Raw genomic sequence first — 19,198 nt, 5'->3', positions numbered from 1 at the left:
TGTCCCTGCATCTCCCCACCAAAACAAGCTGCTCACAGCTCCGTCTCATGCTCCTCCCCGGCTGGGCAGTGTCTGTTGGTGCCCCTTTCACTTTGGTGCCCAGGGCAGTTGCCCTGCTCGCCCCGGACTTACTACAGCACTGAGCGTGACTGTGTGGATCATGCATCAGATCCTATTGTACTTTTACCTGCATGTCTAGACGAGCCCAAAGAGCATGAAGCACTTGTGGCTATTCATTAGAGGACTTAAGAGACATTCAAGGTAAGAAGCTGATCAGATCAATAGCAATAGCTATTGCTAAACTAATAGCAGTCCTGGGTACCCACTTGGAGGATGGTGTATGCAAATATAGCAGCCACCATAGCTGCCAGCCAGCTGTGCTGCTGCTGCCCAGGGCAGAAATGCCCTGTTACACCTCTGTCATGTAGGTCTAGTGCCTTTTTTTTTTAAAGAGGTGACATTTCCTATAGTGTATTTTCCAGGTTCCCACATTCTGAGGGTGCAGTGGGGAAGCTAAGGGTGACTTTGGGGATGTGGCATCTTAATGTTGCTTCAGATTAGGAGGAATTCCCTGGAGATTTTTGACAGGATGTGCTTCCTCTGTTGGTTAAGTGGCTAAGGTATCCTAGAAGTTATGTAAAAGGTGTGTGTCTGAATTTAGTTTTCATTCAAGGAATTGCGCAAACAAGCTCAGGGCAAAAAGTATACCCACAAGAAGACCAAGCAAAAACAGTAAGATCAGCAACATTAGTTTCAACAGGGTCCCAAGGATTAGAAGCTGGATAGGATTTACATTGAAAACTTTAAACTTTTGGGACATGAACTGCCTCATTTTCTGAATGTGCAAGTCTTAATTGGAGTCTTTGCAGTACAATAAGAGTTGCACAGATAATGATCCAGAACGCAGATCCCAGCATTCTCTCCTTCCTAGCGTCCCATGAAGAACAGGAAGGGACACTGGGAGAATACTTCTGTCCCTGACTTCAGTCCCTTTATTCAATTACCACGGCTTTTATTCAGTCACCGAATTGCTATTGATTGTGTATTCCCACTCATCTGCCAAACAAATCCTCTCCCTATGCATTGTGCTTCTCAGTCTTGCCTCCTTTTGCCCCTCCAGCACAAGACTCCATGAAGCAGAACAAGGAATGAAGCCCTCGTCATGCTGATTGTGCCACCCTTGCCCTCATCTCCTCCCTATTTTACTGCAATTCCTGCGATCAGAGACCCGATGAAGAATGTCCTGCATTCAAAATGTTGTCTAACTTTATCCCAACTGCATAGTTGGTCCAATAAAACATACCGTCCTAAAAAAAATCCTTGCCTCTTGTCTATTTTTTTAGCAGTCTTTTTACCCTGCTGGTTCTTTGGGCCAGGGATCACATCTTCCTTTGTACTGGTTGCATATATATAGTACAACAGAGCCCCAATTCTGACTGGAGCTGTAAGTTACTATTATATTAATACTCAATAAAACAAAACAAAACAAAACACAGACCACAAAGATAGGCTTATTTTAGTTCTGCACAATAAGGAGAGGAGGAGTTTCTAGTGAATACCTAGATGCTAGAAAAAAAATGCACTGTAGAATTTTTTTTTTTTTTTTTTACTAACCTTAGTGTCTTTACCAAAGACTTTAGAATGGAAACCAATCCAGTTCTCAGATACATATAACTTTCCTTGGTACAGAATTTCTTTTTGCAGAGCACAGGTAAAACCTACCAATATACATACAGAGAGGTGAAGTGCATTAATACTGAGACTAGTTGCAGTCCAACAGGAGCTATTTTGAAAACCACTGATGTAGAGCATTAAAACTTTTGAAGTCATGGAATCTTTTCATATTACTTCTGTCACAGAACCCCCACCCCTATCCTGAAGGCTGACATGGAATCAGGTGGCCTGTCCTGGCAATGCTGGTGCACCATCTTTTGGCTTGCTCTGCCATTGCCTCCCAATCTTTTGCTCTCTCTCTCTGAAATCCTAAATAAAAATATTCCTTCAGACTTGCCTAAGACCAGATTGAGACTCTTATTTAGACAGTATATTTTTGGACACTATATTTTAACATTACTTTGTGGTCAATCTTGCCCATTTGTCTAGTTTAGCGAGGGCCAGCAAGTTCAGCAGGAGTGCCACAAATTAGTCTTACACCCTCCAAGTGCGGCCGTGACCCTCTTTCACTGCCCAATTGGCTACTCCACTTTGTTTCCTGCCTTGTGTTCCCTGCTCTGTTTTCTGCTCTATCTGCAACTCTGCTGCCTGTGTATTCCTTGCCTGCTGCACATCACACACAAATGCCCATGCCATTTGCAGCATATATGCCACCCCAATTTAGTTTCTAGTTTATGATGGGAAGTGAGCTTTTATTTCTTCTTTTACAATTCTGTCACAATTGCTATCATTTGCATTCTTATAGCCATCTCCAATTCCTCCTATCCAAGCCTGAAATTTAAATTCTGAAACCATGAAATCTCTAGACCACCTCTTGAGCACGCCCTGCCTATTTGCAGCTGCTTTGCATATGCATATGCATTCAAATTAGGTAGAATAAATAGCTGGTGAGGGTGGGCCTGCATGGCTTAGTGCCTCCAAGTCAACATCCTAGAACCACATTCAACTTCTCTTAACCCTGCATTCAGATTCAGTGTTTCAAATGCACACATTCAGGGCCACTCTGGAGCCATGTGTGTGACAATTTGTGAGCCTGGACACATGCAAAGAGAGTGGAGATTATTTCTTGGCATACATTTATAAACATGAAAGTCTTCAAAGTGAGCCAGCCAGTCCTCTTACATCTAACCTTCATGCGCTCTGTAGGTACTAGTTGTTAAAAGACAAGTCTTGGCTACTTCTAACTGTAAAAGCAAATCATTCTCAAGACAGACCATGATTCATAATATCTCCTAAAAAATTATATACCTAGGGAACTAAGTTTCATTCTGTAAAATTTCTGTAAGCAAAGGTAGGAGTAGGCCTTAGTTTGTGTTTTGGCTTTTTGACTTAATTGTATATGTAATGGGTATTCATTTAGTAAGTACATCTTAAGTAATATACAGCTTGAATTGTCCTGTCACTGAATACAACTGTCCACTGGATTAAGCAGCAAACAAAGTGATGATTTAATACTTACTCTGTTTTAGTTGCTCTTCAGTTGCGACCTCCAGAAAAAGCTTGTGAAAGTGAGCATTTGACTTAATCTGAAGTTAACACACAAAAACACACACCACACAATACAATTAGTTATTCCTTCATTCATTAAATGATAATTCCACCCCTGCTCACTTGGTTTGTTGTAAAGCTCTATTTTGGGCATTTCAGCCACTGATCAAGAGACCAGGCTTCATATACAAACCGTATCCTTAGACTATAATGAGCAATGCTGTTATTGAGTCACAACAGCATAATATTTATACACTTTGAAAAAAGTGCACATGAGCGCACAATCTCTGCATTACCTGATGCTTTTTCCTTTCAGACTTGGAATCTCTCTTGATGTCTGCTGCCAAGAAGGGATTCTCTACACAGATCTTTGTCCTAAATGGAAGAAAACATCCCCAATATCATTCTTATGCCACGTACAGATATTCAGATAGCTGCTCTCCCATTAGAAACCACAGTTGTACAGATGTTCAGAATCTTTATCCCAGAGCATAAAGAAGGCTTCTCAGGATAAAAATAAGCCAGGAATGAGTTCCAGGAGAGCAGCTGCTGCACAGTTCTCAGTATCCCAAGGTGCTTTGCTATCTTTTCCCACCTTCATCCCAAGGGCAGCGTATACTACTCAGACTGAACTCTGCTGTTCCAGTTGAGCAGGGAGCAGAACATGCCCCCTTCACAATCCCACATTGCACTACAGCGGGACACACAAACTGACTCTGAGCAGTCTGGGTCAGCCAGTCAAGGCTGCCCTATGTATTGCTGCCATCTTGTTCAACATCTTCATTAATGATGTGGACATTGGAGTCAGAAGCGGACTGGCCAAGTTCGCTGATGACACCAAACTTTGGGGCAAAGCATCCATGCCAGAAGACAGGCAGGTGATCAAGGCTGACCTGGACAGGCTCAGCAAATGGGCGGATGAGAACCTGATGGTGTTTAATACTGAAAAATGCAAGGTTCTCCAGCTTGGGAAAAAAAACCTGCAGCATCCTTATAGGCTTGGCAGTGCTACGCTAGCTAGCACTATGGAAGAAAGAAACTTGGGGGTCATCATTGACCACAAGATGAACATGAGCCTGCAATGTGATGCTGTAGCTAGTAAAGCGACGAAAACGCTGGCTTGCATCCATAGATGCTTCTCAAGCAAATCCTGGGACGTCATTCTCCCCTTGTACTCGGCCTTGGTGAGGCTGCAGCTGGAGTACTGCGTCCAGTTTGGGCCCCACAATTCAAAAAGGATGTGGAGAAGCTTAAGAGAGTCCAGAGAAGAGCCACGCGCATGGTCAGAGGTCAGGCAAACAGACCTTACGACGACAGGCCATGGGGCTCTTTAGCCTGGAAAAGCACGGGCTCAGGGGTGATCTGACGGCCACCTACAAGTTTATCAGGGGTGACCACTAGGATCTGGGGAACGTTTGTTCACCAGAGTGCCACAAGGGATGACGAGGTTGAATGGTCATAAACTACTACAAGACTGTTTCAGGCTGGAAATAAGGAAGAATTTCTTTTTTGCCCAAGCCCCCAAGGTCTGGAACAGCCTGCTATCGGAGGTGGTTCAAGCACCTACATTGAACACCTTCAAGAGCAAATTGGATGCTTATCTTGCTGGGATCCTATGACCCCAGCTGACTTCCTGCCCTTTGGGCAGGGGGCTGGACTCGATGATCTCCCAAGGTCCCTTCCAGCCCTAATGTCTATGAAATCTATGAAATCTAGGCAGACTGAGGGAGTCTGTAGAGCACAGAGATATGTACTTAGGGGTCCCCTGGCTGTGCAGCTTCAGCCCTGCGAACTCTGCTCTTCAAATGTCTGTTCAGGCATCTGTGGATAAGCTTTTCTACCAGGAAAAGAAACCCAGGAGAATTTTCCCAGTTCATTTGAATGCATGTATGCAGCCTTCATTTCATTTAATTAGTCTTGTTACCAACAGGATGAATACTTCCAGTCTCGGACACACATTCATTTTTCAATAACTCATTGTTCCATTTGTAACCCTCAATAAAACTGGATGAGGGGGCATCAAACTTCAGGTTTTAAAATGTAACTAGTCTAGAGATCAATGAAAAAACATCTTTTAAAAGCTGGAACGAATATTTGTTGCTTGAAGTCTATAAGCTACCACGAGTCTCGTATATTTTCTATCAAACCTAGGAGGCAAGCCCTCTGGTTAGCTCAAGGAAAGGTTTACTGCATTTCTTTCAGATATCATTTGAAATATTTACTGCTAGGCTCAGGCAGCATAGAAGAATTTCACAGTATAAAATGCAGAGTCATGCACTTGGAGATTAAATGAGAATCTCTGCTGTGAACTGAGACCTCTTTTGGAAGTAATCGATAGAAGAAATGTGTTGATATATTCATCCTCTGATTAATGCACCTATTTGAGGAGGCTAATAAAAAAGACAAATATGGGTCTTTACTATATCTGCTGAGACATTTTAACAGAGGTAGGGAAGGGCCAATTACACTGTACAGAGCATTGGAAGACTCCACGTGGGCTACCATATATAGTTCTGGTCACCCATCGTTAAGAAAGAAATTCAAACCAGAACAGGTGCAGAAAAGATCTATCAGGATGATCAGGAGAATGGAAAACCTATCATACAAGATGAGAGGAGAGCTTGCTTTATTTATACTAGCAAAATAAAGGCTGCAAGAAGATGAGATACCTCTCTCAAAATACATGTTGGGGGTAATAACAGGGAAAAGGAAAAGCACCCACTATTTAATATAAAAAGGACAATGCTGCAGCAAGAATAACTGGGTATAAACTGGCTGCAAATGAAATGTTTTGCTTGGAAAAAAGTAGAAGAAAGCAAAAAAGTGGCAGGTAACATTGTTACCTGTGGTAGCAGGAGACTAGATTCCTCCACCCGAGTGGGACACTTTGGTCTCACAATAAATACACTCCACAAGGGCTATCAGGAAAACATTCATTATGACAGAGAAATGTGCAGTCGACAACAAGCATTATTGCTTCATTGGTAAAAATTCTTGAGGAAATGTAAATGAAGGCAAAAGTTGTGTGCATGCTTCTATATGAGCAAGCCTGAGATTCTAGGGTGGTTGTTGGATTGATCATCCAACAGATTTGCTATTAGACTTGTATTCCAGATTTGTGATCCGGTCACCTAGGTCTCTGACTGGGATTTTAGGATTAGCATAGCATGTGTTTAATATTCTTCCAATGCCACATTTTTTGGGCTTCTAAAAGATAAAACGTAAGATATTCACACCTATTGGGATTTGTCATTGAATCTTGTCTCTACAAGAAAGCAGAGACTGAGGGAGGACAGGATACAATCAGGATCTTAATATATAATTCCGTTTCTCACTAATTTCTTGGGAGGGTCTTTCCAATTTTTGTTGTTGCTAAAATTGTCAGTTTTCTGCCTTTACCTAGCAACACCAATTTTTTTCTGGTCATCAAAGTATTCTGCCTCACTGGCTGGGATGTGCAGTAGCATGCTGGGTGATTTTCCAGCCTTCTTCCTTTCATCTGCACCATTTTCTCCATCAGAGCTACAAAGGAAATAAATAAATAAATAAATAAATAAATAAATAAAAGCAAGCCACTGCATACTATTTTAACAAGAAATTGTAGGATTTACGATATGAGACTTGAATGAGAGGAATTCCCATGAATATTAACGATGCAAAAATATATACTGTTAACAAGACAACACACACTACTTTATCTCATGTAGGAATTTATAATATAGTTTCATAGTTTCTAGGGTTGGAAGGGACCTGAGTAGATCACCTAGTCCGAACCCCCGCCATGGCAGGAAAGACTATTGGGGTCAAACGACCGCAGCAAGGTGTTCATCTAACCTCCTCTTAAACACCCCCAGGGTAGAAGCCAGCACCACTTCTCTTCTCCAGATCCTAGCCGCCCTGACTGTGAAGTAGCGCCTCCTGATATCTAGCGTAAATCTACCCTCTGCCAGCTTGTGACCATTATTCCTGGTCACTCCTGGCAGTGCTCGGGGGAACAGGGACTTTCCAAGTGCCTGCTGGTCCCCCTTGACTAGTTTGTAACAGGCCACTAGATCCCCCCTCAACCTTCTCTTGAGGAGGCTGAACAGGTTCAGTTCCTGTAGCCTCTCCTTGTAGGGCCTGCCCTGCTGCCCCCTGACTATGTGGGTGGCCCTCCTCTGGACCCTCTCCATGATGTCCATATCCCTCTTGAAGTGCGGTGCCCAGAACTGGATGCAGTACTCCAGCTGCAGCCTGACCAGTGCTGCATAGATGGGGAGCATCACTTCCTGTGGATGCATGACAAGGTACGGTTGGCCTTCCTGACTGCATCCCCACACTGCCGGCCCATGTTCATCTTGGAGTCAATGATGACTCCAAGATCCTTTTCCACCTCTGTACTGACAAGAAGGGAGTTCCCCAGCCTGTAGCTATAGTGTCGGTTGTTCCTCCCCAGGTGCATCACTTTGCACTTGTTGGTGTTGAATCCCATCCTATTCTCATCTGCCCACCTCTGTAGCCTGCCTAGGTTCGATTGGAGCCTATTCCTCCCTTCTAGTGTGCCCACATCCCCCCACATCTTAGTGTCATCAGCAAATTTGAACAGGGTGCTTTTTACCCCCTCGTCCAAGTCACTGATGAAGATGTTGAACAGTGTGGGCCCGAGGACCAAGCCCTGCGGAACCCCACTGCCCACATCCCTCCAGGTCGAAAATGACCCATCCACCAGTATTCTCTGGGTGCGGCCCTACAGCCAGTTGGTGACCCAATTGACTGTGTGGGTGTCAACACCACAGTCCCCCAGTTTCTTAATGAGAACAGGGTGAGAGACAGTGTCGAAGGCCTTCTGAAAGTCCAGGAAGACTATGTCTACTGCTACTCCTGCATCTAATGATTTGGTGATCTGATCATAGAAGGCCACCAGGTTGGTCTGACAGGACCTGCCGCCAATGAACCCATGTTGGTTGCCCCTGCTGGGCCCTTGTGGATATGTGCCAGAATAATTTTCTCAAACAGCTTGCCTAGGATCGAGGTAAGACTAACTGGCTTATAGTTTCCTGGATCCTCCTTCTTCCCCTTTTTGAAGATGGGAACCACGTTGGCCCTCTTCCAGTCCTCTGGCATCATAGATCAGTTCTTGTATTTACATTGTACCATCACTGTTGTGTCAGAGTGCTTGGAGAAATTTTGCCCTTTACAAAAATGTAGGGGAGATTATGAAGTTTCAGTTCCTAGCCCCCACATTTTTCTAACTATTAGAATTTTCTATGTATGTTAAATATTTACTAAACTCTTTCCCTGGTATGCATTTCAGAAAAGTGGTTTAATTTCCTAGGATACAGCAAAATGCAGACTGTATGAAATCTTGTTAGGACCCAAGGCATATGACCTAAGGCAATGGAGAGAGTAAAACAGACTACATATTTCCAAGTAATCAAAGACCATAAGAATTCCCCTTGTACTTCAATAATTCAAGTTTTCTATTATAAAGTAGAAACACTTCACACAATGTCTTATAGTGCTTTCAAGGGGGGGAGGGTTGAGGATTCTCAACACTATGGTAAAAAGGAAATATATTGCTCTGAGAAAAAGGTTTTTCCCTGAGATAAGTTTATGTCCTACATTTTATACTTGGGCGTGTTGGCAGAGTTCAAGAATCATGGCTGCTTTGTTTTGTCAGAATGTTGTTTGAATGCCGTTTGTTATAATGTTTTCAAAAGCAGCAGATGGGGAACAGATCATGCTGCTTTATTTGCATATTAAGCAACATTTTATTAAAAAAAAATCTATTCAACTTGGGAAGTTTAATGCAAGCAGAGCTCCTGTAATGGTGAGTAGCAAATGCTTCAATATAAAAATATAAGCCTTAGGGCATGAAACCGTTGCTTGTACAAAAAAGCAACCCCAGATTGGATCTCTCTTGAGCAACATGACCTACTGTACTGAGACTCCTGCAATGCAGGAGAGAACTGCTATTGAGACAGTCATTCATGATGTCTGTAGCTCAGTTTCCACTACAAGTGGAGGTATACATTTTAGATTCAATGAGGCAATGTTCAGTTCTTAACCATGTCAAGCAGTAGGGAAAGTTAATTGGGCAAAGGGGCCACGTGGGAGGGGAATCTTATGCTGTACTTTGTGATCAATACATTCTTTATAGCAAAATATTGTAATACCCAAAAAGACTGAGAGAGAGAGAGAGAGAGAAAAGGATCCTGATGGGCGGTCCTTTTACTTAAGATCAATATGTCCCATTTAACAGGCATTTGCTATTGGCCCATGCTAGGAAGCATTATAATGAAAACATACCCCGCTCTCTCCCATGCTCTCCATGTCAAAAGGGAAGGAAGTGTCACACAGCCACAACTTGTTCAGGGATAAATGCAAAGTCTGTTCCTAGCTTAAGTGGCTGTGTTTGGTCTAGAACTATCCCAGGATTGGCATGTACAAATATCACCCTTTTAATCACGGTCTAGCGAATGCTTGATTACACTGATGCTTTCTTGCCATTGATTCAAGGATGCAGTCCTGGGATAACCATTCAGACACGCTTTGCGATGTCCTGAAACACAACTGTTATCACTTTGTATCCCAAGCCAATGGACACTGGTATCTGAACAATTATACTTTGCCTTGGGATAAAATCATTTATCCTGGGATGAATGTGGCTGTTTGTAGCTTTAATGTTGGGCTCTTAATAAATATGCCCAAGACCAAGAGGCATACTGAGTATGGACATCATGTTTTTGGCATTCAGCAGTTGCAGAGTGCATTTACTTGGTAGTAATCCCCAATGGAGTCCAATGCAGTGTGACATGAGTTTTGTCCCTACTTACTACAATACCGTTATGAGAGTTTCCCCTCCCCCCCGCTTTTTTTTTAGTGCTGATTAATTTAATCAACCTGAAAGACACTGCTTCTGTTATAAAGTGATGGAGGTAACCATATAGAAAATCTGCATTTTTAATTGGATTAGACTAAAGTATCAGAGTGAAGTCAGTCCATTTTTCTCTCTACAAATACATATACTACTACCAAAATTATGAAGCTATATTGTTATAGGAAGCTAAAAAGTGAACAGTAAAATGAACACCAAAAGTTTGCCCTTGCGCTTTGCTAACAGATCAGAGGCTGGAGAGGCCACTCAAAACACATTTTTAAGACTCTTTTCCCATTGCACAGAGGGGAGAGGGTGAGGACAGGGTACTGGAAAAAAACAAATGAAAAAGTTCAAAAGAGAGATTTATTAAGGACAGAATTTAGTCTTACTATGCTTCTTAGCACAGGCGGATTCAGGATTTTTTAAGTGGGGGTGGGAAAGCAGCAACTGGCACTGCAGGGGTGGCTGACTGACCATGCTGCAGGGCACTTCCCCCCCCACCCAAATTAAAGCCTTTTTTTAAATTAAAGTCCCCAAATCCTCCCTGTCCCCAGCACCCACTCCCTCCCACTCTGTGCTCAGTGGCATGTCCCATACCCTCCCATTTTCCCTTGTCCCACTTGATACTCCCTCTGACTGTCCTGGGGGCAGGGTGAGCTTCTGCCCCACTTTAGCCAGGCGAAGTGGGGATCTGTTTGGGCTCAGCTGGGAAAACTAACAGCAGGCAGGCTTGTCCCCCTGCTAAAAGGAAAAAAAAACCCAAACCAAACCACCAACCCACAATACCCTGAGCTGGCTCCTGAACTGTCAGGGGAATGCTTTGGGAGGACTGGGTGGATGGACAACTGGATAGGACTGGAGTAGCACTGAAGGTCCCCTTGCCTCTGGGACAGTGGCAGCAGCAGCCAGGGGGGGAACATGTGCCACTGGGTATAGAGGGGAAGGGAGGGGTGGATTCTTACCTGCTTCACCTGCTACTCCCATGGCATGGCCTGGATGTGGGGAGTGACTGTACCATTACACCCCCCTCTGCCTCTGTTTCTTAAGTTATAGACTGGTAAAGGTAACACTTTGATGCAAACCACTGCACACTTTGGTGATTATAGTATGAGAAATTTCATACATTTTCCAATAAGGGCACAATAAGAGTCTGTCAACTCCTGTACGGTCCATCACCATTTACTGTTTACCATAAAAGTTGTCCTGTATGACTACTTTACAAAGGGCCTTTTAGTAAAATATTTTTAATTATCTATATATTATTACAAATAGATTTATATTAGCAAGGCAGACACAGTCAGACAATGTCATCAACACCTTGAGGAAGTCATTACAAAAATACAGTTGATCCATATCAAAAAAAGAAGTTGGACTTTGTATTTCCATTCCAAGACAAGATCTTGTTTACATATTTGCATAATCTCCCAGGTTGATTTAATCTCAATTTTCCATTAAGAATTGCATAAAGAGACCAAGAGATTGAGAAAAGGGGAGGAGCTGACTGAGGTCAGGAAAGAGACACTGCGACAAACTCATGCAAATCTGATGAGGAGCATATTCTTTTAAAACTTTGCTAGATCGGCAGCTGGCTACATTATTGGATGCAAGTAAAACTGACAAATTTCATGCCTTTATTTACATGGGGATTGCGAAATGTGAAAGCATGAAGAAGGAGGAAGGGAAATACATCCAAGTCCCTTGCACAATAAATGTAATGGTTAATCTGAAAAACTAGAAAAGGACAAAAAATAGTTACCCAGTAAATTTAATGTTTGTAAAGAACAAAAGCCATAAAGATAGTAAATTGGACGCTTGCTAATTAGAATCCCATTTATTCACAGAACAGGCATCCACACTCATAGGCGGCAGGAGAAAAATATTTGGGGGGCTGAGTAAAACTCAAAAGATACTTCTACTGTGTTGCTTTTGGGTGCGGGGGGGCAGTGCGATGCATGCCTGCCTGACTGCTGTCCCTCCCTCCCGCAGGGCTGTTGTGGGCCTGGCACATGCTGGTGTTGTATGTGGCTGTAGAGGAGCATGTAACTAGGACATTGGCTGCTGTGTTGCGGTGGCGGGGTGTGGCGGTGGCGCTGGAGCAGTGGGGCTCCACAGAGCTAAGTGTGCATGGGGTGCTAGCCTGGCTGCACACCCAGCAGCACTGGGTGCTGTGCGATGGCGGCACCGTGGTGTTGCTGCTGTTGCCAGCAGCCATGAAATTAACTGTGGGGGGCTAAGCCCCATTAGCCCCGGCCTTCCACTGCCTATGCCTGCACTACTACATTAGTTTATACAAAAGCTGCACAAACACTTCTTAGCAGTGTTTCAGCACACAGAACAACAGTTTTCAAACAATACTGATCTAAAGTAGACTGAGATCAGCAACTTAGGAGGTGAAGAGTAGCCTTAACCTTCACATCAAATAAATCCAAACCAACATCTTGTAATTCAGTTGACATTTCTGTGAGGGGAAACCTCAGAGATTATTTTGGCAAGGCTAGATATCCCTTTTTCCTATCCCATGTCAGAATTTCCACCTCACCCCTTCTCAAATTTGTGTCACAGATTTCACAGACATTAGGGCTGGAAGGGACCTTGGAAGAACATAGAGTCCAGCCCCCTGCCCCAGGGGCAGGAAGTCAGCTAGGGTCAAAGGTTCCCAGCAAGATAATCATCCAAATGTTTCTTAAAGGAGTCCATGGTAGGTGCTTGCACCACCTCTGGAGGCAATCTGTTCCAGGCCTTAGGGGCTCAGACAGTAAAGAAATTTTTCCTTATGTCCAGCCTGAAACAGTCTTGGAGGAGTGTGTGACTGTTTTACCTTGTCATCAACAGGCGTACCCCCAGATCCTGATGTATACAACCCTTATTTACCTACAGGCAGCCACTAGTTCCCACCCCCCCGAGCCTGAGCTTTTCCAGGCTGAAGAGTCCCATGGCTCTCAGCCTCTCATCATAGGGCCTGTTCTCCTGCCCCCTGATCATGTGTGTGGCTCTCCTCTGGACTCTCTCAAGCTTTTCCACATCCTTTTTAAACTGAGGAGCCCAAAACTGGATGCAGTACTCAGCTGTAGCTTCACCAAGGCCGAGTACAGCAGGAAGATGACATCCTGGGATTTGCTTGAAAAGCATCTATGGATGCAAGCCAGAGTTTTGCTTGCTTTACCAGCTGTGAAATTGCATTGGTGGCTCAGATTCATCTTGTGGTCAATCATGACCCCCAAGTCCCTTTTGGCTGTGGTGCTAGCAAGCATAGCGCTGCCAAGCCTATAAGCATGGTGCAGGGTTTTCATAGATTTCATAGACATTAGGGCTGGAAGGGACCTTGGGAGATCATCGAGTCCAGCCCCCTGCCCAAAGGGCAGGAAGTCAGCTGGGGTCATAGGATCCCAGCAAGATAAGCATCCAATTTACTTTTAAGGGTGTTCAATGTAGGTGCTTGAACCACCTCTGCTGGCAGACTGTTCCAGACCTTGGGGGCTCGGACAGTAAAGAAATTCTTCCTTATGTCCAGCCTGAAACGGTCTTGCAGGAGTTTGTGACCGTTCGACCTCGTCATCCCTTGGGGCGCTCTGGTGAACAAACATTCCCCCAGATCCTGGTGGTCACCCCTGATAAACTTATAGGTGGCCATCAGATCACCCCTGAGCCTGCGCTTTTCCAGGCTAAAGAGTCCCATGGCTCTCAGCCTGTCACCGTAAGATCTGTTTTCCTGACCTCTGATCAGGTACGTGGCTCTCCTCTGGACTCTCTCAAGCTTCTCCACATCCTTTTTGAATTGTGGGGCCCAAACTGGACGCAGTACTCCAGCTGCAGCCTCACCAAGGCCGAGTACAAGGGGAGAATGACGTCCCGGGATTTGCTCGAGAAGCATCTATGGATGCAAGCCAGCGTTTTGGTCGCTTTACTAGCTGCAGCATCGCATTGCAGGCTCATGTTCATCTTGTGGTCAATGATGACCCCCAAGTCTCTTTCTTCTGTAGTGCTATCCAACGTAGCACTGCCGAGCCTATAAGGAAGTTGCAGGTTTTTCCTCCCAAGGTGGAGAACCTTGCATTTTTCGGTGTTAAACGCCATCAGGTTCTCATCTGCCCATTTGCTGAGCTTGTCCAGGTCAGCCTGGATCACCCGCCTATCTTCTGGCGTGGATGCTTTGCCCCAAAGTTTGGTGTCATTGGCGAACTTGGCCAGTCCACTCCTGACTCCAATGTCCACATCATTAATGAAGATGTTGAACAGTATGGGTCCCAGGACAGAGCCTTGAGGGACCCCACTGGTCACAGGGCACCATGATGAGTGACTGCCATCAATTACAACCCTCTGGGTCCGACCACGGAGCCAGTTTCCCAGCCAGCGGATCATGGTGGAGCCAAGGCCACAACTGGCTAGTTTGGCCAAGAGGTGATCATGGGATACCAGATCAAAAGCTTTTTTTAAGTCAAACAAGACCTACCTGCAACAAACCCGTGCTGGCTATCCCTTAGAATGTTAGCCTGGGCCAGTCCATCAAGGATGGCCTCCTTAATAAACTTTTCTAAGATCTTCCCCAGGATAGAAGTCAGGCTAATGGGCCTGTAGTTAGCCAGATCCACTCTCCTCCCTTTCTTGAAGATCGGCACCACATTACCCTTCTTCCAGTCTTCGGGCACTACACCACAGCGCCAGGAGTTTTCAAAGATCCGTGCCAGGGGCTGGGCTATGACCCTTGCCAGCTCCTTGAGTACCCTGGGGTGCAGATTGTCAGGGCCGGCTGACTTGAAGGTATCCAGCTTCTCAAGGTGTTCCTTCACGAGGTCAGCATTTATGGAGGGTAGGGGTTCCCCATCACCCGGATCTCCCTGTCCCATAGCAGGCATAGGCGTCCCATGGGACTGATGAAAGACTGACACAAAGTACCTATTTAATAGGTTGGCTTTTTCCTGGGCATCAGTTGTCAGTTGCCCCATCTGGTTTAGCAGGGGTCCAACATTGCCCTTGCTTTTCCTCCGGCTCCCCACATATCTGAAAAAGGACTTTTTGTTGTCCTTGATGCTTGAAGCTAGTTGGAGTTCAGTTGCAGCCTTGGCTTTCCTGGTTTGCTCCCTGCAGGACCGGACCAGCGCAGAATAATCCTCCTTGGAGGTGAATCCTGTCTTCCATCCTTTGAAGGGTTTCCTTTTTAGCCACAGAAGGTCCACTAGGTCCCTGGAGAGCCAGGAGGGCTGCTGTGCCTTCTTGCTGCCTTTCCTCCGTGTTGGAATAGATTTAGCTTGTGCATTGAGGATCGCTTCCCTGAGAAGCAACCACTCTTCTTGAACTCCCATCTCCCTGGGGTCATGGTCCCTGAGGGCCTGACCGACAAGCCTCCTGAGCTTGTCAAAGTCGGCTTTTCTGAAGTCAAGGACTTCTGTGTTGCTGACTGCCTTGCCAGCTTTACGGTGGATGGTGAAGGTGATCAGCTCGTGGTCGCTGTCACCCAGCTTCCCATTGATCACTAGGTCGCCGATTAGGTCGTCCCCCGTAGCCAGTACCAGGTCAAGCAGCGCTTTGCCTTTCGTTGGCCCGTAGACTTCTTGAGTCAGGTAGAGGTCATCTACGCACGAGAGAAAACTTTGCAACCACTCGGATTTTGCTGAGTGACCTTCCCATGAGATGTCCGGGTAATTGAAGTCACCCGTGACAACCAAGGTCCTGGAGCAAGCGGCCTCAGTCAGTTCCCGGGCGAACTCCTGGTCAAGCTCAGGACTTTGAGTGGGAGGTCTGTAGTAGACTCCCACCGTTGTGTCCCCTGTGCCGTATTCCCCACGAATTTTTACCCAGAGGGTCTCTAGCTGTCCATGCTGGTCGCCAACATCAGCTTGCAGGGACATGTAGCTTTCCTTCACATAGAGCGCTACACCCCTGCCCCTTTTGTCAACACGATCCCTCCCTCTATACCCGTGGTCCAGTCATGGGTGGAGTCCCACCAGGTCTCTGTTATCCCAATGATGTCATAATTCTTTGCACTGAGCAGGAGGACGAGCTCCTCCTGCTTGTTACCCACGCTCCTGGCATTAGTGTACAGGCAGGCAAGTGGAGTACCTTGCATTTTTCAGTGTTGAATGCCATCAGGTTTTCATCCACCCATTTTCTGAGCCTGTCTAGGTTGGCCTGGATCACCTAACAGTAATCTGTCTTGGATACTCTTAAATGTCATTGCAAAGGGAGACATTTGTTTGAGTGAGCAACCACAAAAAGGGAGGAAACCCAGGGTGGAAAAATGAGATACAATACGACATTGTGCAATTTTGTGCAGTTCTGTTTTCTTATGCACGTCAACAGTAAGATAAACTGGAAGACCTCCCTATGTGTGTGATATACATGTAAAAATGTATATACTCATACCACCTTTTTCATACCATTTATTATCTCCTCCTTCCCCTGTAACTGCCAATGAAGCTAAATTCTTATTCTCACGTTTCATTTTCTCCTCCCCTTGCAGTTATTCCCAACTTCCCTAGTGCCTTTAAATTATTCATTCCTTACCTACATAGTTAGGACTTGTGAAACTCTTCCACAGCTGCCATTCAGCCCCTTGTCTTCTCTACTCATAGCAATTCTTGCATCCATTCCAAGGTCTTTACAGTCTGTGGGCTCATCATTTCCCTGTTATCGCTGGCATACCTGTCTGTTGCTGTCACAGGGCAGTAGAGGAACCTTTCTGGGGACTGAGGGACTGTGAGAGGAAATTTATTCTTATTGCTTTGCTTTGGGAGGTCTGAAGGATGAGCTGGGGGTTCAGCTCATCTCATTCATTTCCTATGTCTGCTGTACCTCAAAGAGCCCAGCCTCATCTCCAGCTAAGTACAGACAGTTAAAAAGCCAGAGGCTGAATTGATTCAATATTTGTAGGTTAGTCTAAGCTGCATAGATCAAATTGATAAGCAACTGAACAGATGTTCACTTTTGATTCCAAAAATGCAGCCACATGCCTGCAGGGGCTCAGGCCAGAAGCTAGGGGAGCATGTCTCCCTGCTTGGCTGGAGCAGACAGTTTAGACCAAGGTTAGACTGCCCACTCTTTGGGGTGGGGTGGGGGGGTTTGCAGGGGTGTTGCAAAGCATCCTGGGATGCTGGGGGACTGAGTTAATTTGAATTTGGAGGGGATATGGGACAGAAGTTCAATAAACCTAAATCAGTTAAGTCTGATACTACATTCATCCAGATTAATTCTAAACTAGTTCTGGCCATTGTGAAAGTGGTTTATGTGGGCTGAACTTCTGTTGTGTTACAGATTTCATAGTTTTATAGTTTCTAGGGTCGGAAGAGACCTGAGCAGATCATCTAGTCCGACCCGCAGGAAAGAGTACTGGGGTCAAACGACCCCAGCAAGGTGTTCATCTAACCTCCTCTTAAACACCCCCAGGGTAGGAGCCTGCACCACTTCTCTTGGAAGTTGGTTCCAGACCCTAGCCGCCCTGACCGTGAAGTAGCGCCTCCTGATATCTAACCTAAACCTACCCTCTGCCAGCTTGTGACTGTTATTCCTGGTCACTCCTGGCGGTGCTCGGGGGAACAGTGACTCCCCCAATGCCTGCTGATCCCCCCTGACTAGTTTATAACAGGCCACGAGATCCCCCCTTAGCCTTCTCTTGTCAAGGCTGAACAGAGCCTCTCCTCATAGGGCCTGCCCTGCTGTCCCCTGATCATGCGAGTGGCCCTCCTCTGGACCCTCTCCATGCTGTCCACATCCCTCTTGAAGTGTGGCGCCCAGAACTGGACTCAGTACTCCAGCTGCGGCCTGACCAGTGCCGCATAGAGGGGGAGCATCACCTCTTTGGACCTGCTCGAGATGCATCTGTGGATGCATGACAAGGTGCGGTTGGCCTTCCTAACTGCCTCCCCACACTGGTGGCCCATGTTCATCTTGGAGTCAATGATGACTTCAAGATCCTTTTCCGCCTCCGTGCTGACAAGAGGGGAGTTCCCCAACCTGTAGGTATGGTGCCGGTTGTGCCTCCCCAGGTGCATCACCTTGCACTTGTCTGTGCTGAATCCCATCCTATTCTCATCCGCCCACCCTTGTAACCTGTCTAGGTCTGATTGTAGCCTGTTGCTTCCTTCTAGTGTGCCCACATCCTAGTGTCATCAGCAAATTTGAACGGGGTGCTTTTTACCCCCTCGTCCGAATCACTGATGAAGATGTTGAACAGTGTGGGCCCGAGGACCGAGCCCTGCGGAACCCCACTGCCCACATCCCTCTAGGTCGAAAATTACCCATCCACCACCACTCTCTGGGTGCGGCCCTCCAGCCAGATGGCGACCCATTTGACTGTGTGGGTGTCTACACCACAGCCCCCCAGTTTCTTAATGAGAACGGGGTGAGAGACAGTGTTGAAAGCCTTCCGGAAGTCCAGAAAGACTATGTCTACTGCTACCTCTGCATCTAATGATCTGGTGATCTGATTGTAAAAGGCCACCAGGTTGGTCTGACAGGACCTGCCACTGATGAACCTATGTTGGTTGCCCCTAAGCATGCAGTCCTCTGCTGGCCCCTCCTGGATGTGTGCCAGAATAATTTTCTCAAACAGCTTGCCTAGGATCGAGGTAAGACTAACTGGCCTATTGTTTCCTGGGTCCTCCTTCCTCCCTTTTTTGAAGATGGGAACCACTGGTTTCTTATACCTTATACTTGTTTATGTGTAATTTATGTCCTTAACCCAAAAGTAGGTGAAGCTTACTGAAGTGTAGATGTGTAAATAGAGAGATTCTATCACTGCAAACATGCATGAGCATTCCTGGCTACATCTGTGGTTAGACAATAGTATGTGCAGGTATGGCATCCTCCACCCACTCCACTGTTCCCGTTAACTTAGCTCATGTGATAAGCACAAATCCCACATTGGTCACACAAACCTATAGTTGCCAGGTTGCTAAAAGCCAAAATCTTTGCAACTAACCGCAGACCTAGATATCCAGTAGAATTTTCTTGCAGAACTGATCTTCTAAGAGCTAGGGACGGACATTACACATAGACCAGTTTAAGTGATCAGAAACTAGTTTAAACCTGTAACAGAATGGATTTTCAGTGCACATAAAACAGTTTCAAAATGGCTGAAACTGGTTTGAGATAAATTGGGTAGAATGTAGTACCAGACTTAATTGATTTGGCTCAAACCAGTTTATACAATGCCTGTCCCAGACCCCTTGCTGGTTTAGGTTA

The 19,198-nt window shown here is 45.6% G+C and overlaps 1 protein-coding gene across 2 annotated transcripts in view; it reads right to left on the bottom strand.

Annotated features, from left to right (window-relative positions):
* GRAMD2B (GRAM domain containing 2B) overlaps nucleotides 1-19,198 on the bottom strand; it is a 55,147-nt gene that overhangs the window by 16,734 nt on the left and 19,215 nt on the right. For both annotated transcript variants that reach the window (XM_090038474.1, XM_090038473.1), the window contains exons 2-5: nucleotides 6,562-6,684; nucleotides 3,459-3,537; nucleotides 3,134-3,200; nucleotides 1,615-1,718 (exon numbers count right to left, since the gene is read on the bottom strand). In XM_090038474.1, coding sequence (XP_089894600.1) covers nucleotides 1,615-1,718; nucleotides 3,134-3,200; nucleotides 3,459-3,537; nucleotides 6,562-6,684 — 373 coding nt within the window. The remainder of the gene's footprint in view (nucleotides 1-1,614; nucleotides 1,719-3,133; nucleotides 3,201-3,458; nucleotides 3,538-6,561; nucleotides 6,685-19,198) is intronic.

This window comes from Crocodylus siamensis, chromosome 3 (genome assembly GCF_052110815.1).
Source record: "Crocodylus siamensis isolate JL-2025a chromosome 3, ASM5211081v1, whole genome shotgun sequence".
NCBI classification, from domain to species: domain Eukaryota; kingdom Metazoa; phylum Chordata; order Crocodylia; family Crocodylidae; genus Crocodylus; species Crocodylus siamensis.
This window is presented reverse-complemented; position numbering and strand designations above follow the sequence as displayed.